Source organism: Lepidochelys kempii, chromosome 5 (genome assembly GCF_965140285.1).
Source record: "Lepidochelys kempii isolate rLepKem1 chromosome 5, rLepKem1.hap1, whole genome shotgun sequence".
NCBI classification, from domain to species: Eukaryota; Metazoa; Chordata; order Testudines; family Cheloniidae; genus Lepidochelys; species Lepidochelys kempii.
Window position 1 is genome coordinate 6,177,866 of NC_136384.1, and position 26,100 is coordinate 6,203,965.

The 26,100-nt window shown below is 43.6% G+C and overlaps 1 protein-coding gene across 8 annotated transcripts in view; it reads left to right on the forward strand.

Moving 5' to 3' along the window:
• KIAA1328 (KIAA1328 ortholog) overlaps positions 1-26,100 on the forward strand; it is a 284,448-nt gene that overhangs the window by 250,785 nt on the left and 7,563 nt on the right. For 3 of the 8 annotated variants that reach the window (XM_073343412.1, XM_073343416.1, XM_073343418.2), the window contains one exon: positions 10,656-14,296. The exons of 1 other annotated variant lie outside the window; for it this stretch is intronic. In XM_073343412.1, coding sequence (XP_073199513.1) covers positions 10,656-10,869 — 214 coding nt within the window. In that variant the 3' untranslated portion in view covers positions 10,870-14,296. 4 more of the 8 variants (XR_012158833.2, XM_073343413.2, XM_073343414.1 and 1 more) reach the window with 4 other exon arrangements.

Below are 26,100 nucleotides of genomic sequence, written 5' to 3' on the forward strand. Positions count from 1 at the left end.
CTGCTTAGATGTATCAATAGATACAAATTAGACAGGGTTTTGCAGAATGAGGTGATGGCTACAAAAAGAGCCAGTGCAATTTTGGGCTGCAAAGACATTTCATCATATAGCACAGAGCAGATTGTCCTCCTAACAGCTCTGGTTTGACCATACCTTGGGAACATTGTATTCAGTTCTGGGTGCCATGCTACCAGAAAGATATTGACGAATTAGAGGAAGCTCAGAGAAGAGCAATAAAAAATTATCACAAGGCTTGAGGGATTGATTTATGAGAAAAGATTAAAATATGTCTAGCTTGGATAAGTGATGACTTAGGATGACGGGGAGGGGACATAATATTCAAATATTTGAAGGGTGTAACACTAGAGAAGGAGATGAGTTTCTAAGTATTGCACAAGGATCTGTAACTATGAGTAATGAAGGGGTGAAGTTAAGAAAGGGAAAACTTTTGCTTCGACTTAAGCTGCCTATAAGGAAAAACTTCCTGACTGAGTGTGTGCACACCAACACACAGAAAAACACCTTTCCCCTCTCGCAAATTGAAAAGGAAAAACTCATGGAACTAACATGGTGTTTACCCCACACAACTCTGATCACTCTGCTTCTGTGTCACATCCATTCCCCGCCTCCCTTTGTCTGACTTGTCTAATTAAACTGTAAACTCTTACATATGTTTGTACAGGGAGTCCCCAATCCTGATCGGAGCCTCTAGGTGTTCTACTAACATCTACATAAATAATAACAGTCATGATAGGGTGAGATGTATTTGGCTCTGGAATGGCCTCCTAAGCAAAATAGTGAGAACCCCACTGCTCGGGGCAAATTCTAGGAAGCATACTATACGGAACCATTCTCCATGGGCAGGGAGATATCTGGATGATCTAACAGGTCTTTTCCTCCTTGAGCTTGTGTTTGTATGAATATTGCCTTAGAGAGTATCATGAAACGTATCTGATATTGTAAGCTTTCTATTATGTAGGTGTTGGTTTTACAGCACTCTGGGATGCTCTCACTAAGGACACTATGCAAATAAATTGTGTGATGTATTTTAAATAAAAGGCTCAGATCTTTTTTTAATTACATAGAAAATATTCTGAAGCCTGCTCATGTAGCTCGAGAGCTAAAATACACTGACATGTATTCGGAAAATATACAGTGGGTACCAGCACACTACACTACCAAAGCAGATGTCATGTGAAATAAATATTGCATTGTTGTCATCTTCCCGACTCCTGCAATGAATGGAGAGTCTGAGGAGTGTCTCCGACTATCCATAAGTAAAAGATACACAGTCACTCAAGAGGTTCCATAGAAACCAGCACTTTCCCTTTGCCTGCAATCCTTTTTTCACTGCCTTGGCCTTTCAGTCCATAGACTAAAATCATACATGTGCTTGTCTCCTATTTCAGAATCCTGGGAGTCAGCAGACAGGGATGCCTGGGGATCTCAGAGCCTACCTTGTTTCTAATTTGTTTAAATCCCTGAAGTTTTAACATCCTGCTTTCACATTTGTTTTTCCCATTGTTGTTTGCATGGTTCTCCAGCCATTGATTCAAACCCAAATGGCAAGCTCCCCTAAAGCTGCTCTTGTCCTCTTTCAATATGTCTTCACTGCTGAGTTTTCTGGGTTCTTACTTACATGGTGTCCCTGACTCTTCCATCCACACACACACAAATATCTCAGCGAGTCAGTGATGGGCTCAACCCCAGGTTAGCTGGCCTGGCTTTGGGATGGAGGGACAGTTTAAGCCTGAGCTCTGCTTTCACTCAGGCTGGTAACCTGCACTTTTTGCAGTGAGGACACGGGCTAAACCACTCAGGTTCTGATAGTCCTCCAATGCCTTCCACAATTCCCCCATGTGCCCAAAAAGACAGAAGCTCTCCCACAATCCACTGGGAAAGAATCACAGAGTGATTCAGCTGACAGCAGCCCAAAGAACCATCAGATAGGCCCCCCAGAAGACTAGTGACATCCATGAGGGCATGCCAGACCAGTAACTCAGGTAAGGCTTTGTAATGTGGTGGCTTGCACCCCAGCTAGGCTAACTTGGTGATCAGACCACGGTGCCAATCATCTGGGCTGACTCTGCAGTGAAGATATATGCCCTAGCTGCCATCACCTCTGACAGTAGGGTTAGTGAGTAGATGCTTGGACTGTTGAACATCTGTATCTATTCTTTTTCCCACCAAGGAGGTGGCTTTTGTTTGCCCTTGTCATAAACATACAGCTAAGGGTAGCATAAAATCCCTCCTTTACCTGTAAAGGGTTAATCAGTTCCATTAACCTAGTTGGCACCTGAGCAGAAGGACCAATGGGGAAAGAAGATACTTTCAAATCTGGGGGGAAAGGATTTTGTTTGTGCTCTTTGTTGTTCTCTCCAAGACAAAGAGAGAGACCAAGCAAGTAATGCAGCTCCTACTGAATGATACATGTAAAATTACAGAAATAGTAAGTAATAGCAAGGAAATGCGTTAGAGTATCTTTTGTTTTAGCTTGTGAGTTTTCCCTATGCTAAGCGGCAGGTTTATTCCTGTTTTTTGCAACTTTAAAGTTTTGCCTAGAGGGGAATCCTCTGTGTTTTAAATCTTATTACCCTGTAAAATTACCTTCCATCCTGATTTTACAGAGGTGATTCTTTTACTTTTTTTTCTTTATAATAGTTCCGTTTTTAAGAATCTGATTGGGGTTTTTAGTGTCCTAAAAACCAAGGGTCTGGTCTGTGCTCACTTACTCTGAAGCCTCCCCAGGAAAGGGGGTGAAGGGGCTTGGGGGATATTTTGGGGAAACAGGAACTCCAAGTGGTCCTTTTCCTAAATCGTTGTCTAACTCACTTGGTGGTGGCAGCGATACCGTTCCAAGGACAAGGAAGAATTTGTGCCTTGGGGAAGTTTTTAACCTAAGCTGGTAGAAATAAGCTTAGGGGGTCTTTCATATGGGTCGCCACATCTGTACTCTAGAGTTCAGAGTGGGGAGGGAACCCTGAAAGCCCTCCTATGTTAAATTATTTCTGTGAGGCTTCGGGAACTGATATTTGCTGTATAACATTAGGCATTTTTAGTTAAACTGTTTAAACTTTAGTTTCCCTTTCTGTGAAATGGACCCATCACCTTCCCGGAGTATTAGTAACTGTAGTTAATGTTTGTAAAGTGCTTGGAGATGGATAGTGCTTAGAAGTACAAAGCAGTAGTATAATATTGTGCCTCCAGGTTTCAAAACCTACTCTAATCCAAAGGCAATTCATGTAACGTTAGTAAATCACTTGGAGGTTTGTGTGAAGAATTCAAGTAGAAATATGAAAATAAACTTTTTATATCATTGGATACATGCAGTTAAATAAAAGTAAACCTGTACAGCCACTAATCTCTGAAGCCATATTGCTGGTGTGCTTTGTTGAAATGTCATCACCTTGTAGAGAAGTCTCTGTGTGTTTTCTAGACATTTATAGTCAAAGAATAAATTTTCAGGGACTGTAAATGAAAAGATATCTCTGAACATGATGATCAAATAATATGTGACACTGCTTGTTTAAGGAAATATACATATATCTCACTGCCAGAGTGTTTATGACTCTAATAAATCTAGTTATTTTGCCGAGTAGGGAAATTTTTACAGACTCCGGCAAATATCAAATTTTTGGGGGATTGTGCTGTTTTCTGCAGACAGGAGCAAATGATTTTATTAGTTAAACTGTACAGTGCAATACAAAAACATAATACAGCTAAATGTGTACTTTATATATTGTACTGTGTGCATGAAATATTACATATTTTACTGGCTATGGGTGACAGTAACACATTCAAAATGCAATGTCATATTCCATAATCTAAAAGTATTTAATGTTTCAGCCAATCAGAGTGGAAGGATGCAGCACAGTTACAACTCCATAACTTCTGGGGTTTTTTTCTTCCTCCAATACACAGTTTCCTGCATTCATATTGGATCTGGGTGTCAATTTTGCATAACCATGGTGTTTGTCAGTAACTCCATAGTGTGTAATTCCCTGTACTCTGATTGGACAGCAGCTTTGATTAGCGAGAATGTAAAAATCTGTATAATCACTGCGTAGTGATTTCTCAGACTCTGTACCGTGAATGTACAAACCTATTGTTCCCAGACCAGCAATCCCGTTTGGGTCCATTTCAGCTGTGCAAATCCCAGATTGTTCCTGCTGATTCACTTGTGAAGCACAAAGCAAAATAAAACACTCTCCCAGTGTTCTGGCTATGAAAGTCTAGCAGACCAGTAAGGAGGGAGAGGGGTTGGCTGAGGGGAGTGGAGGTGATGGGGTGGTTGTACTTCCCTTTTGACACTCAGTCAGAGTATTTTATTTTTGGAGTATTTTCTTCTTTCATTTAAAATTTGAACATTTAATTTACAATGTTAAGAATCATATTAATTTATTGAAAAAAGAAAAGGAGGACTTGTGGCACCTTAGAGACTAACAAATTTATTTGAGCATAAGCTTTCGTGAGCTACAGTTCACTTCATCAGATGCATGCAGTGGATGCATACAGTGGAATGCTGTAGTTCACGAAAGCTCATGCTCAAATAAATGTGTTCGTCTCTAAGGTGCCACAAGTCCTCCTTTTCTTTTTGCAAATACAGACTAACACGGCTGCTACTCTGAAACCTGTCATTAATTTATTGTTATTTCTTGTCACCTCAGTGATGGGCTAAGAAACTCCTCCACCTTTGGTGGTTATAAACTCCCCCAGACCCTTAATATTTAATTAAAACCCAAAACGTAAGACGAAAGGGTTGGGTAAAATTTTCAAAAGTGGCTACGCAATTCACGTGCCTTCGTTGCTTAGGTGCTTTTGAAGTTTTACCCTTTGTCTTTAATGTGCAGAGCTGATAAACTGTGCAGGCACTGGAGTGTCCATTATAAACTCTATCGCACAGACTCCACTCGTGTCTATGTCAGAGTTCACCTACAGCTGGCCTCTTTTTTAGGTCTTTTCTTCCTGCTGCTTAGAGCCCTGCACACCAGTCCTGTGCGCGCGCTCTCCTGCATAGAGTTCGTGGAGCTTATAATAATCTCAGGCTTCCAGTGGTTAAGAGATTTGTTGAGAAGAAATTATGGCCTGGTTTTCAGAAGTGTTGAGCCCTTGCAACTCCCACTGACTCCCATTTCTCTGAAAACCAGGCCCCAAACAACTAAAGATTGAGGACAACAAAAAATAAAACTAGGTCTGTGCTGTAGTTATCGGTCATAATAAACAATTTTTAAGTTTTTACACTGAGCAGAGTGTTGTGAACAGAGAAGGGAAACACTAGAATAACTTTCCAAAAGTGAAAAAGCACTATTTTTTCCAGACCCATGGTCCTTATCTGCTGGTCTGATCAATGTAACACTTTCTCAGCAAATTCTCCTCTAGCATGATGAAATACGCACATTTTTAGTCTGACAGAGATTAGGGGTGGAAAAATGTCCACGGGGAAGTGTCGAAATCAGGCTGAGAATGGAGACTGTTCTACTCACATGACTCCATAACACAGTCAGTCAGTCGGCTTCCAAAAGAAGGTGATTGTGGCAAATAAGTAGCTTGAGTTCATGCTAACTTTAAAAGGGCAATGAGAAGCCTTGCAAGTCTGACTGCTGCCCTCTGCCCCAAATTTTTCTTTCTTTCTATGCGGGGGAGGGGAAGGGAGGAGGAGAGAAACCCCATAGAAAACTCTGTGCAAAAAACTAACACTGATGCAGCACTTTGGTTGCTCAGTCAAACACCCAGAAGTCGGAAAATTCCAGGTTAAGGCTACTAAGGCACTGCGGCCCTTTCATGTTGCATGTGTGAATTTTTTCCCATTGTTACATGGCAACTGTAAAGCTACTGTTTTCTATTAATTTGCTCCACAAGAATGTGCAGCTTTGGCAAGTGAAGACAGCAGGAGCAACTTGAATGGCTGAAATTTCCTGAGTTTTGAGCACTCCATTCTGCAGCTGTTGACATCATGGAATCACAGAAATGTAGGACTGGAAGGGATCTCAACAGATCGTCTGATCCAGTCCCCTGCACTGAGGCAGGACTAAGTATTATCTAGACCAACCCTGACAGGTGTTTGTCTAACCTGCTCTTAAAAACCTCCAATGATGGAGATTCCACAACCTCCCTAGGCAATTTGTTTCAGAGCTTAATTACCTTTAAAGTTACAAAGTTTTTCCTAATGTCTAATCTAAATCTTTCTTGCTGCAATTTAAGCCCATTACTTCTTGTCCTGTCCTCAGTGGCTAAGGAGAAGAATTTCTTTCCCTCTTCTTTATGGCAACCTTTTATGTACTTGAAGACGGGGACCATCAGTTTTCTCTTCTCCAGACTAACCAAACCCAGTTTTTTCAATCTTTCCTTCTAGCTCATGTTTTCTAGACCTTTAATCATTTTTGTTGCTCTCTGGACTTTCTCCAGTTTGTCCACATCTTTCCTGAAGTGTGGTGCCCAGAACAGGACACAATACTCCAGTTGAGGTTTTATCAGGTGCTGAGCAGAATGGAAGAAATACTTCTCGTGTGTTGCTTATAACATTCTTGCTAATACGCTCCAGAGTGATGTTCGCTTGTTTTGCAAGTTATATTGTTGAATCATATTTAGTTTATGATCCACTTATAACCCCCGATCCTTTTCTGCAGTAGTCCTTCCTAGACAGCCATTTCCCATTTTGTATGTGTACAATTGGTTTCTCCTTCCCAAGTGTAATACTTTGCATTTGTCCTTATTGAATTTCCTCCTGTTTATTTCAGATCATTTCTCCAGTTTGTCAAGGTCATTTTGAATTCTAATCCTGTCCTCCAAAGCGCTTGCAGCCCCTCCTAGCTTGGTATCATTTGCAGACTTTATAAGTGTACTCTCTATGCCATTATCCAAATCACTTATGAAGATATTAAATAGAATCAGACCCAGGACAGATCCATGCAGGACCCCACCCGATATGCCCTTCCAGCTTGATTGTGAACCACTGGGAATTACTCTCTAAGTACACATTTCCAAACACTCTGCGCCCACCTTACAGTAGTGTCGTGCAAGTCTGCAGTACAATATGAATAGTAATGAACCCTATTTGTATTTTTTTAACCAGGGAAACACATGCTTTCTTTAGAAGAAGGTATATTTCAGGGTCTGAACATGTTGGCAGTGTCTCTTTAAATATTCGGATACCAATAAATGTTGAGAAAATTGCCTTTGTGAGGTTCAAGACATGCTGGATCAACTCCCTTGCCTCCAGCCAGATGCTGTCTGATGTCACCTAGACAAATCAGAGCAAACTATTTTCATGGGATTAAACACTAAATACCTGCAAGGAGCATTCTCTTGATCAGATAATGCTCCGTTAGCAGAGTTTGTTCGCTTTATTGCATATATAGCTGTGGTGTCAAATAGACTGATTTACAATGCCTGGTCTTTTAAATAATCTTTGCTATTTGCTGCTCTTGTAATCTGCCAAATCATTTAGCCTTCCCGATAGCAGAAATGCTGTAAAAGTTAGATAAACTTGCAGAAGAAATTAGCTCCAAGGTGTTCATTGCAAACACACTTGCTGGTTTGTCGTCTCTCCCCATCCCCCAACCTAATCTGTGATTGAATGTGGCTGCTGGAGAAATTGAAATTTTATGATCGAGCCGCAGGCAGGGAGATAAGTATTTGTATGTTAGGCTAGATTAATCTAGTAGGGAGTTTTAGGTGTGGCTAATGAAACCAGTGTGTGTGAGAGCTGGGTTTCTTTTTTGGTGCAGGGATTGTATATGTATGTGTCTGATCCAAGCATTCCACATGTGAAAAGCTCATCTCTGTAAAGTTGTGGGACCAGCTTTTAAGATGGGAGTTTGGGTATTCGTCTTGAGATGCCTCAGAGGGGTTCAATTTTCAGAGGGCTGATGCTCAGCACTTAGAGAAAATCAAGCCCCCTTTAAAGCCTCTCAAGTTGGACACTCAAAATCATCATTAACTTCTGAAAGTCTTGGCCAAGATACTTATTATATGTCATCGTAGAGAAGGATTAGCCATTCAAATGGTCAAGTTCAATAGAATTCTGTCTTGTTTATTTTATTTGAACTGCTTATCTGTGGCTCTGTTGGCTGATTTGAACAGACAAACTACAAAGGGACCTGGAAAGGCTGCAAACGCAGACAGGAAATTCACAAAAAATGCAAGCTAGTACATCTAGGGGGAAAGAATGTAATCTCAGTTAGAGGGAATAATGGAGTTGCAATGCAGTAGTGGTGAGCCAGATTGACCTAGGAGTGATAGTGGACAGCAAATTGGAGGGAACAATAACGATTGAAGGAGCTGAAAGAATTGACTTACCAGCGCAACAAAAGTTTGAAAGAACTACAGTGGTTGTCATTAGAATCCACAATTGGCCATGGTGACTCCAATTAATTCCTCGGGTTAAACAAGCACTTTGATATCTCAGATACCACTGTGGGGGTAATTGGGTAAAGGTTAACTCTTTGACAGTCGCTTGGTGTACCCTGTGCACAGTTACAACTTGGCTGAGAAGTAACTGAGGTTAGGTTAGGCAGCATAGTCTTGTGGTTTAGAGCAGGGAGACCTAGTCAGGAGACCTCTGACATGCTACTACTGTATTTGATGAACTTGGGCAGGTCACTTAGCTTATCTATGCCTCAGGGTCCCATCTGTAAAATTCCCCATGTGGTATGTTGCAAGAGGGACCTAATTCTGCAGCAAGGCCCCTAGGTTTCTGGAGCAGACTGGAAGAGCTTGCAGTAGCTTCATTTATATTTGAAAGTGGATGTTAATATTGGATCAAATACAGTGACGAATAATGCAACCCAGTGCCATAGTATCCGTGTTGTTTGTTTGGATATTAAATTCCATTTATTGTGTGCTCTCTTCCCACATTTTCAGTCTTCAGCATGCAAGAGGCCTTTGTGCACATTGTAGACGGTGGTGGTGGACAGCTGGAGGTTCTGACCACTGGCATGGCATGGGAGATGAGTGAGCACAAGCATGTCGGGGCTATTTCTGCTAAAATGATCAGTGGTGAAATACCTAGCTGTTGACGTGTAAATTCTCTCCCTTAGTTTTTAGAGTTGACACTCCATTGAGGACAGAGACACTTCGTACCTTACGGCACTGTTGTTTCAGACTAGTTGCATGCTCTGGAAGGCATCATTGTTTGATTACGCTAGATTTATATTTTAAGGGATTTCTCCCCCCTCCCTCCCCCCCCCGTCCTAATGATGAGAAACATAATTTAGAAGGAATCAAGGTTAGGCTCAGGGTCGCAGTTCAAGAGCAAGGGGTGAATCCTGTGGCAAATTCCACAAGTATGAAATACACTGGGCCCATCTAATGTCTTACCTTTGTGAAGTGCTCTGAGTGCCTGAAAGGGGAATTTATTATTTGTAATTGTATGCATCACTATTTGAATAGTGTAAACACCAGGGGGGAAAGGTATTACTTAGGCTGGAATAGGGAACCATAACTAGATGGAACTGAGGGAGAGGGATGCTTAGGCAGGAAATCAGGCAAACTTCCTCAGAGAGATTTCCTAAACTGGGGAATGGCCTCCCATGGGAAGTGTTAGAAGCTGTATTGCTTGAAACATTTGAAACTGGACACACAATAAGAGTAGAAAATATATTGTCCTGCACTGGCATGTAGATCAGGTCTGATCCTGTGTGAATATTAATCGGAAGGCTCTGTCTAGAGCCGTCGTTCTTAACCTGGGGTGCACGCACCCCCTGGGCGGGGCAAGATGCCCTTTCTGCAGGTGTGAGACATGCCAGATGTTCTGAGAAGGTAAATCATAGAAAACACAAACACAGGCACATAAGTACAGCTACTTTGTTTCATCAAACCTATGTATTTATTAACATTATACATTTTTTTAGCGATCACTGTAATATACAAACAAAAAATATATCTAGGTTTAAAGAACTGACCTAGTTCAACGATTTTTGATAAGGGGTGCGAGAACATATTTTGAGAACCAAAGGGGTGCAGGCTGCAGTAAAGGTTAAGAACCACTGGTCTAGAGTAATTGCTAGTACTCTGTGTACAATGTTACTGCATGTGTAGGCTTGTAACCTCCTCCACATCTGTACTGAACACTTAAAGGACAGCTTGAGTAATGTTTAGCATCTTTGCCTTCTGTCTTGATGCCTGAACTGTTGATTTTGTGTTACTTTGTCTGGATTATAGTCCTTCAGTTACACATAGATTTCATATATTGCATAGAGATTTATAAGAAGCACGTGTGTTTTGTATCACGAAGGATAAAGATGCCTGCTGTTTTCAAATCCCTAGGAACCTAAATCAAGGGCAGAGCCTATTCAGGCAAGTGCAGCATGTTTGAGTCACTTGTTGAACTGTCATGCCTGTGAGGAGTTCTCTCCTGAATCTCTGAGCTGTAAATGAGGCGCTGTCCAATTCAATAGGAAACCTGGCGAGACTAACAAATTAAAAGAAAGTACTGTACTTGCAAAATAAAGTGGCCACTAAAGCTTTGCCTCTCCTTTACTGCCTCCACATTGGAGCTCACCTTAGCTACAGTGGCAATGCCGTGATCCCTTCTGTCACGATCGTTACACAGGTTTCGCTCTAGTCAGGATGACGGAGTTAGGAATGTTCCTTCCAAATTGTGTTTGATGCCGTGGTGTTTAATAGGTCTGCATTTTCATGGTGTTTTCCTCCAGATATGAGGCCTCCCTCATTGAGTTGGTTGAAGCAATGAGTCCAGTCGCTGCCCCGGGACACCACTATGGAGAGTCTTACGACTGGAAGAAACCCCATGCCCCTCGGAATGGGAGCCCCAGAAAACCTGCATGGTGCCAAGCCCCTCGTGGCACCCGAAACGAAGCGGAGGAGCTTGAGGAGAGCCGGATCCTGGAGGATATTTTCTTCATTTGACGAGGTTCATTACTCTGCAGCCCCTCTGTAGGATTTTTAGGACCTTGTTCCTGTTTCTGCTCTGGATTTGTTTATTGCAGTATCACTTTTAAATTATTTGGTTGACAAGTGATTGTCTCCCTCCTCGCCAAGGAGTTAGTACAGTAGCTTCCTCTTTCACTTAGAATTTAGTAATCATGCTGTGAGAACAACGTTTTTGTTTTTTTTTGGACAGTCCAATCAGAAGGTGTTAGTAAATTTTGAGCAAACTTTTCTTGTGCCAAGCAATTATTCTGAAATATAATTAAATCCACAACATTTTGGAGTCGATTGAAGCCATAGCTTAGCCAGCCCTCATATGAGAAGTATATTTCATTATCGATTTTTTTAGCGATAAAGCAGTTTGCAAGAGCTGCAGAACACACAAGAACCACTGCATTTCAATTAGATTATTTCTAATTAAAAAGCAGCCTGTTTAAAACCTAACAATGTTACAAAGGTACAAGCACTTGAATATTATTTCCAATGATTCTGTGATCTACCATTGCCTTCGGCATTCTGATATTTACTGTGCTGAGATTTTAGGGAGCATATACTCAGCTCAGCTGTATAATGTCTAATAACATTAATGGATGTTGCAGGGTTAATGCACTGTGCATCTGTTTGAAAATAGTCTTCCTTAAATCAGTACTATTTGACATAGTGTATATGCTGGGAACCCTATTGCCAACTCCTTAAATATCTCATACAACCAGGAAATGTACAGGTCCAAACCGTATTTGATGTGCTCTTCAAAATGAGAGATATAGGAGTTATAGAGTAAGAACAGTCTTAAGGCATTTTCACTAACTTGCACTATTTTGATACCATTTCCAGATTCCATTGTAAATAAGATAAATCCATAATTATTTCTCATAGCAGCTCGTAATGCACGTTTCCCTGCCGGCTTTAATTATTAATGCTCTATCTATTTCAGTTTATTTAAACGCACTCCCATCTACTTCATGCACTTGGTTATGTAAAGAAATGTGCAGAATTGGTAAAAATGACTGCAGATTACAGGATGAATGGACATTTTCTGCACGATGCAGTGTTCATATTTTATTGGAACATTGTAGCCACTGGCATGTGTTCCTAGAAATATGAAGCTAAAACATTCCTTTCACGCAATAAAAGTGCAGCTAGAGAAAGTCAGAATCACAGCAGTACAGACAAGTTCTAGGCTGTTTGTTTCCAACCACTGGTATATAGACCAGTACTGCTTTTTCAGTCTTTTGTGACTGGTCCTCCAGGCTCCTGCTCCATACCTCCATGGTGGTGAGCCCCTGGACTTGTCCCTGATGCACTGCTGTTGTCTGCCTCCCATGGACTTGTGCATGTACCAGTACCACCCTGTCCCTCAGCGGAGCTGGCAAGGCTTGGCGATGAGGCCTAAGCTATTTCTCTGGCTCGCACGTGCACACCATACAGTGTATGGAACGGGTATTGATTGAGACCGAGATTTGAGGAGTTGAAACCTTGTAACTGATTATTTTTAAAGGCATTTCTGGGAATTATGGGGTGGGCATCCCTTCTCTTGAGGAGCCCCAACTGTTAAACTACCTAGGCTGGATGGCAGCAGGTTAGCTTTTGCAGTGTCCTGGGGCAGAGGGAATGCTGTGAAGGCCAACAGCAGCACAGGCCTCCTATAGTGAGGAGCTAAACAGGGTGCTGGAGGGGGAAATACCACAGCCTACATTATTCCAGACCATTTTTTCTGATCTAATGTTGTTTACAAATTAATTGATGTCCTTTTATTGCATCACAGCTGAATTTTAAAAGCTGGTTGGAAAAGTACAAGGACAGAAGAGATAAGAGCAGTTTTCCTGCACCGGTGAGCCTGGTGAGAAACTGTCCCCATAGACATCTGTTTCTCTCCAGCCCTTCCTGTGGAGAGTTATGGTCTCTAACAGTATCCTGCCATGACATGTATCTGCTCCTTGAATCCACTGGGGGACAAGCTTTGTCTAGAGTATTCTGTCCTAAGGGCCCGCAGACCTGGCAAGTGACCCATCACCGGACTGGCTGGGGGAGTCTCTCTCCACCACCCTTTATGTTTCTGCTCCTTGGGCACAGGGGATCAAGTTTAACATAGTTTGCTTTGGCGTTAGAAAGAAAGGGAAAAATTCAGGAGAGGCAGCTGGTATTTGGAGGAAACCAGGAGGGAATAGACAACAGGACATGGGTTTGGATTTTTTTTAAAGGCTTCTCTGGGTCTAGACCAAATGCGAGCCTTCAGTTTCTGGTCTAGGTCTAGACCAGACACCTTCAATTTCTGTTCTTCTCCAGATTGACTGTAACTGTAATTGCCATTTTTAACAAACACTAACAGATTTTAAAACAGCAAAAATAACATTTGAAAGGTGCCTTTGCATACACATTCTGGAACTCTGCATGGGAGTATTATGCTCTTCAGTGCTTCATGGGTGCCAATATTTAGCCACGCTCTGATTTTTAATTATCCTTTTTGTCCGTTAATTATTTTAACTCTGATGGTGTTTTTGTCTTGAATCTGTATTTTGGTAATAATTGTACTCTAAATGGACATTGTCAAGGTTTTGGGCCTCAAACATGACCATCTCTTCATCCGTAGGAGCTATACGTGAAGCATGTTTTGCATGTTGCAGCAAAGAATTCTGAAATGAAGAGGTTTTAAATTATCTTGTTAGGAAAGATCTCCACATTCTAATTATCCCATAAACATGAACCAGGAGAGGCTACTAATTGCTATTAATTTGATAGATCCTATAAAAACAAACCTTCTCCAGTCAGCTCTATTGCTGTAGTTATCAGCAGTAGACTAGGACTAGTGGTTAGCAGTCAATGCAAGCAAATATATTTTGCCACAAGGCACTACAAAATTAAAGTTATTAAAACATTTATAGCCTTGGAAGAAAATCAATTGTTGTCAAATAGAAAAGGACAAAATCAGTAGTTGGGATGGAGAGGGGAATTATTTTCCATTTGCGAAAACAATAGAGGAAATGCAAAAATTAAACTAGCAAAAGCAATCACATGACAGTGTCCTTTTAAGTTTAAACTCCTATATTAGCCCCCACTGGGGAAATACTCCAGTCCTAGATTTTGTCCAGAGTCTCCCAGATAATATGCTTCAACATCACATAAGGCTGTGTCTTACAGGAAGCTTGTGAGGTAACACATCTCCTACTAAGGTTACTCTCCATGCCTTGACTTTGTGTTTCTACCTGAATGGCTTGTATTTCCAACACCTGCTGTGTTTATGTGGTCATCTCTCTTGCACAAACAGAGGATCTGTAAACAATCATGCATTCTTTCTACTTCCTAGCCCCTCTGGTTCTACCTGGTGAATCCTGTCCTAAACCCAAGCATATATTTATATATCTGTGTGAGGTCTTAATTTAATAAATTATCTGCTTTTTTTTTTTCATTTTCTCTTTCAGAGCTTCATTTATTGCATTATCTTTTCCTTTGTTTTGTCCAGCATGGGTATAGCAATAGACCCTTATAGAGAGACAGGACTCTCCATTGTTAGATATTTTGGTCACCATCAACACCATTAATGATGAGGTGCTGTCCACTTATCTGCGGGACCTAAAAGCGTGGGCAAGTCGCAGTAGGGGAGCTTGGTTCACTTTTTCTTTCAGAGATTCCAGAAAAGGATAAAGTGCCCCACAGTTCTTCCCCAAGAGCTCTTGTTTTTGTATTGTCCCACAGGGGCACCCTCTTCAATGTGTTTGTGACATCACTGGGGGAAGGCTGTGGATTGAAATGTTGGCAGTATGCTGATAACCTAGCTCTGTCTCTCCTCAGCAAGCCCTGATGCCATTGTCTTCCTGCTGTCCTACTATGTAGTGAGGTTAGGTACCTATAAAATAGCTGGTTTAGGCTTACCCAAGCATAAAGCCTCTGTCATGGGATTGAATTTGGGACCTTCATCTCCAAATTCACAGCCCTCTGGCACTAGAGCTAAAGAATAACTCCATTAGCTGATAGTAGCATAAGATTTATCCGACATATGGGCCAGCCATTAGAGGTGGGACACAACATGCAGAGCCAGTGTGTTACACCAAGGAAGGTGGAGGTGATGCTTACTGGCAGGGGGCAGTGAAAATGCCCTCAATCAAAGAGCTTTGTTTATGGATTGTCAGTTGTCACTCGATCTCTGGGTCCTGCTAGGCTCATCTCTGCTTCTACAGTCCCAGAGAGGACCAGTGGCCAGAAACGTCGTCAGCTGGCCTATCTGTTGCATCCTGTCCTCTGTGTTGCAAAGGCAGTCCATGCCTTTGTCACTTCAAGGAAAGAAGACTGTATGCTCTACCTTGGGCTGCCCAGGAAGTGCAGCTATGCAGAAATTGTTGGTCAGCCGTCTAAGTAGGAAGGACCCATGAGAGCACTTCACACAGAATACTCTGACCTACAATAAAAATTCCCTATCCTCTTACAAGACAACCTCCAGCTGTTGGTCAGTATTTACACAACCCTAAATGGTATATGATTTAGCTGTCTTGGCAAGCCCTCTTCCCTTATAACGTACTAACTTCTGAGGACACTGCTTTACAGTCCTCAGGTATGAGCACAAAGTGTTTGACAGTTGTGGTTTCAGTAGATAGCTCTTAGCTATGGATGTCCCTCCCTGATCTGTTGGAACCTGATCCTGGCAGGTTGCAATGCAAGGCTATTTAGGCTTTTTCCCGACTCTGTTGGATCCCCTCTAGCAAGTGGCTCTTGGCTGACTGTCCCTCTGCCCCATCCCACATACTAGTAGGGGCTAGCATCCCCCCAAGACAATGATATCAGATGGGAGGAGAGTATTGATGTAAATTTGGGGAGGCTGTTAAATAAGCTACAAAAATGCACCAAGATAATAGTGCTGGGAGCTTTTAGAAATACATCTAGGAGTAGATAATTCCCATAGCATCCTGACAGGCTTGACAAGCGGAGCACACACAGCAGGACTAAAATACAACCACTTCTGGGGTGTAGATCAGCAACTTAGCAATAATTGGCTCTGTACAACAGTGACAGGAGGGGAAATGTTGGCTATGAATATCAGGGCAATCCCGTGATCTTGTGGAAAGCGCCATGAAGTTTTTAATATCCACATAGATGAGATACTTTTTAAGGTCTTATCCTGAAGAAGTCTCACATGGTTTACTGCATGGAGCTCAATGTGTCTTCTTCAGAAGGAGTAGCAGCAAAGCTGTATCTCCCATCTTTTGAACCCATGGCTCCGGTGGGGATCTAGGTATTTTAAACCTGATACTTGGACAGCAATGCCATCCCTTCTGGTGAAGTTAGCTATGGATCATATTGAGATCATGGGCCATAAATAGGCATTTCCTTTGATTGAGAGAACAGAAACCAAGTATACTGCTGTATTCTTTCTCCTCTACTCAATAGCGTCCAACTAATTATTATTAATTTGTATCACCATCGTGCCTAGGAGTCCCAGTCCAGGACCCCATTGTGCTTGGTGCCGTACAAACACGGAACAACAAGACAGATGCTGTCCCAAAGAGCTCACAATCTGTGTCTAGGACAAGAGGAGACAAATGGATACAGACGACTGATGGGGGAGTGCAACGGAACAATGAGACAATATTGGTCTGCATACCAGGCAGCGGTCTCATCACATCAACAGCCTAACCATTGGCAAGTTTTCTGTGGGCATTATGGAAAAGTAGAGTTTAGAGGGCTTTGAGGAAGGATGATGAATTAATTTTACAGATGTTTACGGGGCACTCCTCCCAAGCATGAGGAGCTGCTGGAGAGAAAAAACGCAGAAAGAAGGTATGCCTGTAGTTAATAGAAGGGCATGAATATCAAGGAGGGAGAGGAATTATTTAGAGTGGCATGAAATTGGCCCACAATCCCACAGCACGGTCACCATTCTGTTGCGAGTGGACCCAGCCTGTGGTCCTACGTGCTTCCAACCTAGTTGGGTCTGGGCAAAGTCTACTCACTGTTTCTAGCTCTGAGACTCTAGAGAACACTGCTGGGCTCAGACCTCTCGCCTGAGCTCTTCCTTGGGATGTGGGACTTTACCATCCAGCCAACTTAGACCTGAAAACAGTGTCTGAGACCCTCGCAGCCTCACAGTTGTTTACGTACGCTCTCCTCACAGCTCCGCCTACACAGTGTCCCCCCTGGGCTCCTAGTTTAACTCCTTTGGGGACAATGTGGTAGGATAGCAAGAAACACAGGCTCAACAAAAGGATTTTCTTAACCGTAGTAACTTAACTCAGAGTCCTGAGGTCTTTGCAGGGGGATGACCATTGCCTCATGTAAAAAGGACATGGAGGATGAACCCTGCCCGACCTGAAACGCTGACAAACTACGGGCTCATAAGAAGGCGTGAGCTTGACCCATGGGACGGCCCAGGGACACTCAGAGCTTGACCCAGGGGCACCTCAGGATCATTCAAAGTCAATGGCCCCCAGATGTACTCTGGCAGGGCAGCTGTCTGTAATGCAGCACAATAGGCTGCCCTAGGCCAAGTCCAGACGCATGCTATCACAGTGCTGATATTCCCAGGCATAGCACAACATAGAATTCATAATTTGATACAGGCAGTTTAAGGGAGCAGCATTTAGCATGGAGACTGGGGGTATGTCATATGATGGGGCTTCAAGCAGTTTCTAACAGTGAGGTGGTAACGGACACTGTTATACAGTCCACTGCTGCTTCACTGTTAGGAACTGCTTCAAGCCCCATCATATGGCCTACTTAAAACTAGGTCAGATAAAGTATTAGAGAAGATCTATCTGGACTGATTCTGCACTGCCCCAGGGGTTGGAGGAGTGGGGATGGGCTGCGTAGGACCTAAGAGGTCCTGTAGGCTGGGGTTTGCAAAAGAATCTATGGGAATTAAGTGCCTAATTCCCTTTGACCCCCCTTGGAAGATATTAGTCTTAATCGCTCAGTTTGCAGCACACTGTTAGGCCCCATGTATCTTGAACCTGGATCCGTGGTGGTCCTGGGCACCATCACACTCCTATCCTGCACCCAATAGCTCACAGACACCAGCTGGGACTGAGGTCCATAAAGCCCAACTCAGGGCAGAACACCTATCCCTGCACTCTGGGAGCGCTCCAAGGCTCCTTATTGGGTCATACCCCCAATTTAAGCCAGAGGAGGAAACAGGAAGTTGTCTGTACAACCAGGCTTCACCCTGCCATGGACCACTGGTCAGGTTCCTTCTAATCCTGCCCTCCTGGCATCCTCACTTGGCCTGAACCTTGGTAACTGTTTCCTGTCCTCTGGTTCCATCACCCAAGCCTGACCTCCTGGTATCCTGACATGGCCTGACTTTTGATAACTAACTCTTGATCCTTGTATGACAGTCTGTACTCCTATGTTCACTCCTTTTACAAGACTGTGATAAATTTTGTACAAAGTATACTTTGTGAGGTATCATTTGAAAACTCATAATTTGCTCATCGTTATTGTCCTGGTAAAATATATGTGGCAACATTGTATGGAAAGTTATAAGATTCTCCTGTATAACATTACTGAGACATTTCCAAGTTTAAAAAAGCAGATACAAACCAGTTCCTCAAAGACAAAGGGGAACCTGTTGCCTGAGCCAGGTGTCAGGAAAATCAAATGGACCATCACCTGGTTATGGTCAGGTGGTTAAGTGGCAATTCTTCAGCAGGAAAAAGGGTGTGAGCAAGAAATCTAAATTTTGGCAAAGAAACAGCTGGAGGTTCCTGTCCCCCTGGACCTTCTGTCTCCAGAACCTCAGCTAGACATGGTTTTTAAAGAAAAAAGAAAACTATAAGAAAAGGGAACAGAAGCCCCTAAAAGATCTCTCCTTTCATCTCTACTCACGGCATCAGCAACACTTGAAGGACAAAGGAAACATCATTTATACTGGGGAGGGATCCTGGCAGAAAGGAATTCAGCCAGTCAGACTGCTAAAACCTGTGGGGGGAGAGACTTGTTCTTTGCAATCGCTTAGCTTGTTAAGTTGGGTGTTAGTTATGTTTTACTTTTTATTTATTTGTAATCAATTTTGACTGTTATGCCTCATTGCTTGTAATCACTTAAAATCTATCTGTAGTTAATAAACGTGTTATTGTTTGATCTAAAACAGTGTGCTTGGACTGAAATGTTTGGGAAACTCCACTTGTGATAACAGGATTTGTGCAAATCATTTTCTGTTTATAAAATGACAGTCTGTAGATGAGCTTGCGTTGTCCAACACAGGGCTGGATAGTACAAGATGCACATTTCTGGGGGGAAATCTTGGACTGGGAATTTGCTGGTATTGCTCTGCTGTGTAATCCAAGAGTGGCTGGCCATAGCACTCCTACAGGATAGCTAGGAGTAATTTACATGCTGGAGGCTGTGTGTGAGCAGACCAGGAGTGGTTGCTCTCACAGCGAAGCAGTGTAGAAGGCACCCAAAGTGCCAGAACTGAGGGAACACAGCTGTTCACCAGTCCAAATTGTGCCCTGGGCAATGTCACACTGTGCCCTCTGGTTTGTCTCTCAGTTCTGATCTGCCATTCCAATACAGCCTGATTCCAGATAATTAGCTCCAGGTCAGTGGGCCTTCAGCCCATGTCCTACGCTAACCCCTGCTCGTTCCCTAGCCATGACACACACACAACCATTTGGCAGCTAGGGTCTTTACCCCAGAGAGCTTAAACGGAATTAGGAGAGAAATGCACTGTTCAGGGCAAGGGTTTGAGCCTCAGAAGAGCAGAGACGTTTTCAGATCGTCAGGATCCAGGAGAGTCTTCCCTGCACCATTGGTTTTTAAAAAGGAACTGATTGGAAGGGATAAGAAGAAGGAAACCCATTCCCTGTGTCTAGGACAGCAGAAACGAAGGTGAGAACTCAAGGGCAGGAGAAGGAACCTGTGAGAGCTATTAGGGAAGAAGACAGAGGAGCACAAGGAAGGATCAGAGAGAGGTATAGGTGGGGGTTGAGTTATGCCAGCCCTGAGAACGAGGGTGAGGAGTTAAAACTTAATGAAGAGGCTAAGGACAAGAAAGTGAGAAGGTTTGGTTCTTATAGGCCAAGGTGTCTTGAAGTCTTTAAACCATGATTTGAGGACTTCAATAGCTCAGACGTAGGTGAGAGGTTTATTGCAGGAGTGGGTGGGTGAGATTCGGTGGCCTGCATTGTGCAGGATGTCAGACTAGATGATCATAATTGTCCCTTCTGACCTTAATATCTATGAGTCTATGATACTGATGGAGACCAGGTGGAGTTCTCAGTAGTGATAAGCGGAGAAGAGGGCTCCAAGATGTTTGAGACTCTACCACCTGAAAGAAAAATGTCAGAGCTGTGGCTAGACATCTAAAAGCTTTGTAGAACCACCTGTCTAAAATACAACCTCAATATTTAGCTTTTAATTTGCAGTCTGAGGAAGTGAGTGCAGCCTGGCTAGTTATAAACTTCCTTTTGGTCCCATTACGGAATTCATGAAATTGTTTGTGCTCTACTTAGCATATGATTTAAAAATGTACATACCCGCACACCACAGAGACAACACAGAACATTTAATGAGGTGATCTAAGCCAGCAGAAGCATGGAAACCCACTCTAATGAGAGGTTTCAGAGTAACAGCCGTGTTAGTCTGTATTCGCAAAAAGAAAAGGAGTACTTGTGGCACCTTAGAGACTAACCAATTTATTTGAGCATAAGCTTTCGTGAGCTACAGCTCACAGGACAGGCCTAACAAAGAAAATAACAGAACGCCACTAGCTGTCACTTTCAGCCCCCAACTAAAACCCCTCCAACGCATTATCAAGGATCTACAACCTATCCTGAAGGATGACCCATCACTCTCACAAATCTTGGGAGACAGGCCAGTCCTTGCCTACAGACAGCCCCCCAACCTGAAGCGAATACTCACAAGCAACCACATACCACACAACAGAACCACTAACCCAGGAACCTATCCTTGCAACAAAGCCCGTTGCCAACTGTGCCCACATATCTATTCAGGGGACACCATCACGGCCTAATAACATCAGCCACACTATCAGAGGCTCGTTCACCTGCACATCTACCAATGTGATATATGCCATCATGTGCCAGCAATGCCCCTCTGCCATGTCCATTGGACAAACTGGACAGTCTCTACGTAAAAGAATAAATGGACACAAATCAGATGTCAAGAATTATAACATTCAAAAACCAGTCGGAGAACACTTCAATCTCTCTGGTCACTCGATTTCTGATCTCAAAGTGACTATCCTTCAACAAAAAAACTTCGAAAACAGACTCCAACGAGAGACTGCTGAATTGGAATTAATTTGCAAATTGGATACAATTAACTTAGGCTTGAATAGAGACTGGGAATGGTTGATTCATTATAAAAAGTAACCTATTTCCCTTTGTTTATTTCCCCCCCCCCCACTGTTCCTCAGACATTCTTGTTAAACCCTGGATTTGTGCTGGAAATGGCCCACCTTGATTATCATACACATTGTAAGGAGAGTGATTGCTTTAGATAAGCTATTACCAGCAGGAGAGTTGGGTGGGGGGAGAGAAAACCTTTTGTAGTGATAAACACCCATTTTTTCATGGTCTGTGTGTATAAAAACATCTTCTGTATTTTCCACAGTATGCATCCGATGAAGTAAGGTGTAGCTCACGAAAGCTTCCACTCTAATGAGGTGGCTCTGCTCAGGAACCTGTCTCAGTCCACGTAGCTGCTCCCTGTGCGGTTTTTTGAGTCATATCCACTCACTGTGCCAATAAAGCTTTGATGATGATGATGATTTCTCTTAGCCATGGAGGGATGGACTGGAGTCTGGTCTGCCTTATGCATCAGCAGCAACATTGTCTGTTAAATCGTAACTGTGGAATCCTCACTGAAAATGGTCATGTCAGAGGCAGAATACAGCTAGCTGGTGAAATCCAAGCTCGAATTTGCTCTACTAGAATTGAGCAAAAACACTTGGTTGGCAGAAGTGCTTGGCATGTACGATAATTCATTATTTATTACCATAGCTCCTACAGCTTCCAGCTGAGATCATGGCCCGATGGTTCTGGCTGCTGAGCCTGCAGATAATGAGACAGTCCCTACCCCACAGAGCTTATTGTCTAAAAAGACAAGGCGGAGAGGATGGGAGACAGCAAATGCCATTGCACATGGGGATCCTTCTCTTGGTGTCTGCGTGCCCAATGCACAGCCAGCATCTGTGGGGGGCTTGACTCCCACTGCTACTGCCCGCTTATGAGTGCCAGTATACAAGGCAGAGCCAACTCCAGCCCCCCTCATTTCCTTCTTACTCCCCCAACAGTGGTTGGAGTCCCTGTTCGTTGCCAGAACAGTTTATCTCCCAGCTCAGTGTATATAGATAGTTGCAGTTTAATAGTTCTGATTCGTAAGTTTTAGTTGTTTTGTTGAAAAATATATAGATTTTATGTTTTTTCCCGTTTTGAGGTTCTGCCACCAGCACCAAGGCAAGGCCCAGTTGCCGGGCTACAAGCCATGTGCTTCTTACATAACCTGTGCTGGTGAGCGACCCTCCCTCCCCGCCAGAGTAGTTGTCTTAAGTGTCTGGCTAAAGCACACATGAAAGACTGGTGCCAGATTTGCCAGGAATTCAAGCCTAGGATGAAAAGGGACAGGGAGTCTATGCTGAAGTTCCCGCTGATGGAGGTAGCATGCAGACACCCCTCAGAGCTGCCCTGGACCAACTCGGTGCCGAGGGCTGCAGCCTCAGTTGGAAGCTCACTTCCAACATTGTCAGTCCCAGCACCGATCTCCATCTGTTCTAGGGAGAAATATAAGTCTTCCAAAGAGCTCTGACCAGGGAAGACCTCCACCCACGAAGCCTGGAAAGAGGGGTGAGAGAGTTGAGTACAGTGCATCTCAAATCTAAGCTGTCCTCCTCCAAATCAGTGCCTAAGTTGGCACAGGTGGTGGGCTCCGCTGCCGGAGGTGGCAATGCAACGGATCCGATCTTGGTGCTAACTACCTTGGAGTCAATTGCAGTGGCAAGGAATTTGCTCTGCCTCTCAGTGCTGGTATCACTGGTGATGCAGGAGTCCGATCGCTCAGCGCTGATGAACCATCCATCATCAGTGGTACGACATCCAGTATTGCACCAGTCACCTACCTCCCGCTCAGTCAGCCCATCAGCACTGTCCAAGGGGAAGACAGCAATGATGGTGACTGTCCACCCGTTGCCAGGTTTTTGGCACTGGCCCCTGACGCTGTCTGCAGCAGCCCCTCCATGCTCGGAGGAAAGGGAATCCTCTTCATCAGACTTGGAGGTGGAATTTTATCTTGCAACCTTGGAGCAGGACCTGCCAGTCCCCACATAGACCCTCTCTCTCCTTGTACCATAGTGACTCCACACAGAATCTACTATGGGAATGTGGCCAGGAAGCCATTGGGATCCATCCCCTTATCAGTGGCCCTTTTGGAACCCCCAGGGTTTCTCCCCAACTTCTAGATCATTCTCTGATCGTGCCTACTTAGTGGCCTCATCCAGGCAGGGTGAGTCCTCACACCAAGATGCCCCATCTTCAGTGTTCTGTCCTGAGCCTGGTACCAAGAATCAAGAAGAGGCACTTGAGGGACCAGAGGAGCAGCCTGTGGAAAAAGTTTAAGTCCCAGTCTTAACTTCATCCTCGTCCTCTCCAGACGAGGTGGTTTCCAGAGACACGTGCAACACATCTCGAAGAATAACAGTTACTGATCAGGTTAGTAACTTTTTTTTATCCCCATTTTACAGATAGGATGCTGAGGCCCAGAGAGGGTAGGTGGTTTTCCCCAGATCCCCTGAGGCCCAGTCCAGTGCTTAGCCATTCTCATTGACTGCACTGGGGTTTGTGGAGGCTCCAGCCCATAGACTTGTAAACTAAGCAAATTTCATAACTGAGGCAGAAACAGGGTCCATGTGGAATCCCACAACGCAAGGTCATTTCTGTAACCACACGTTGAAGCATAAAACCTCTAAATAGGACACATCTGTTAGGTCACCGAATCCACCCTTATGAGAGGGCGCACTTCATTTTGACGGTGTATCTTCAGTGCAGGTTTTAGTGACTCCAGAGGTAAGGCTGTGCTAGCTGGCATTTAATTAGGCCTTGGAGACTGAACTCAATATGGTTGAGAGAGTAGGGACTCCTCAGTTGTAGCCTGGAAGCTCTTTGGTGAGGCTGTGTGTATAGCAGAGGCTGGCATCAACCTTGCCTGTGTTATGTGTGTTCTGGTTGACCAAATGAATTAAGGGAACCCAGATGTAAAGATCATTATGAAATCTTACTTGGAAAGTCTGTTTCTTGGTTGGATCCACTTTCCTGTGGAGTGGGTGACTTGCTGTGAGGACATAAAAAGAATGTGATGATTTGGTAATGGATTGATTTGGGTTGGGGGTTCTCTAGGACCTGGAGATTGGTCTTATGTAGAGCTGGCTAGGAAATGTCGACACCAAAACTTTTTGTGGAAATATATCCATTTTCATTAAAAGGTTTCTCAGGTCCAGGATAGAATTGAGAGAAGGAATGAGTGACTGCCGGTGGTTTCAGGCTGTCACCTGGAATGGGGCATGATATGGAGTGGGAACTCAAACCTGGGTCACCCACACCCTAGATGAGTTCTCTAACCACCAAGGTAGTGGATCTTCTGCAGAGGGTCTGTTGGTCTCTGTTCTTTCACAAAACAAAGTTGAAAAGTCTAAGTTTCATTCCACAGCAGAACAAATGTTGAAGTCTCAAAATGTTTTGAGACACTGAATTCTAATTTCTCTGCCAGCCCTAGTCTCATGCAACTTCACATCAAAATTTAATTTCCTGGGAAGAGGGAATTAAAAGCATGTAAATAAAATCTGCAGATCACACTATATTGGGAGCAATTGCACATAACCGGGACAGAGAATTAGTGAACGGCAGAAACATGGAGCAGAAGAGAACATGAAATTAAATTGGGAGGGAGGGAGGGACAGTCAAGTGCTGAGACACTGAAAGAAAAATAACCTGAAAGGCAAATATATAATGGGAAGAAAAAACTCAGGCCGCAGAAATGTTGACTGAGTGGACAGCAAGCTAAACATGGGTTTGTGTTGCACTATAGCAGCAAAAACTGGCCAGGAAAATTCTGGACTGCTTCTGCAGAGGCAATAACTTCCCAGAACAGCACGTTACTGTCTCTCTCTCTGAATCTAATGCCACCATATCTACACTTGTGCCTGCAGTTTGGGGACCTAAACTGGGAGGAGTGGTAGATACGCTGGAGGGCAGGGATAGGATACAGAAGGACCTAGACAAATTGGAGGATTGGGCCAAAAGAAATCTGATGAGGTTCAATAAGGATAAGTGCAGGGTCCTGCACTTAGGACGGAAGAACCCAATGCACAGCTACAGACTAGGGACCGAATGGCTAGGCAGCAGTTCTGCAGAAAAGGACCTAGGGGTGACAGTGGACGAGAAGCTGGATATGAGTCAGCAGTGTGCCCTTGTTGCCAAGAAGGCCAATGGCATTTTGGGATGTATAAGTAGGGGCATAGCGAGCAGATCGAGGGACGTGATTGTTCCCCTCTATTCGACATTGGTGAGGCCTCATCTGGAGTACTGTGTCCAGTTTTGGGCCCCACACTTCAAGAAGGATGTGGATAAATTGGAGAGAGTCCAGCGAAGGGCAACAAAAATGATTAGGGGACTGGAACACATGAGTTATGAGGAGAGGCTGAGGGAGCTGGGATTGTTTAGCCTGCAGAAGAGAAGAATGAGGGGGGATTTGATAGCTGCTTTCAACTACCTGAAAGGGGGTTCCAAAGAGGATGGCTCTAGACTGTTCTCAATGGTAGCAGATGACAGAACGAGGAGTAATGGTCTCAAGTTGCAGTGGGGGAGGTTTAGATTGGATATTAGGAAAAACTTTTTCACTAAGAGGGTGGTGAAACACTGGAATGCGTTACCTAGGGAGGTGGTAGAATCTCCTTCCTTAGAGGTTTTTAAGATCAGGCTTGACAAAGCCCTGGCTGGGATGATTTAACTGGGAATTGGTCCTGCTTCGAGCAGGGGGTTGGACTAGATGACCTTCTGAGGTCCCTTCCAACCCTGATATTCTATGATTCTATGATTCTATGACCTCATTACCAGACCATTACTGGCAGATTGGAGGGATTTCAGTGAAGAGCAATAAAAATTATCAGGGGCTGCAGGAATTGACATAATGAGGAAACCAGATGCGAAGAGTTAGATATTTATAGCCTGGGTAAGACAATTAAAAGGTGCAGTGCAGGGATGCACTGGG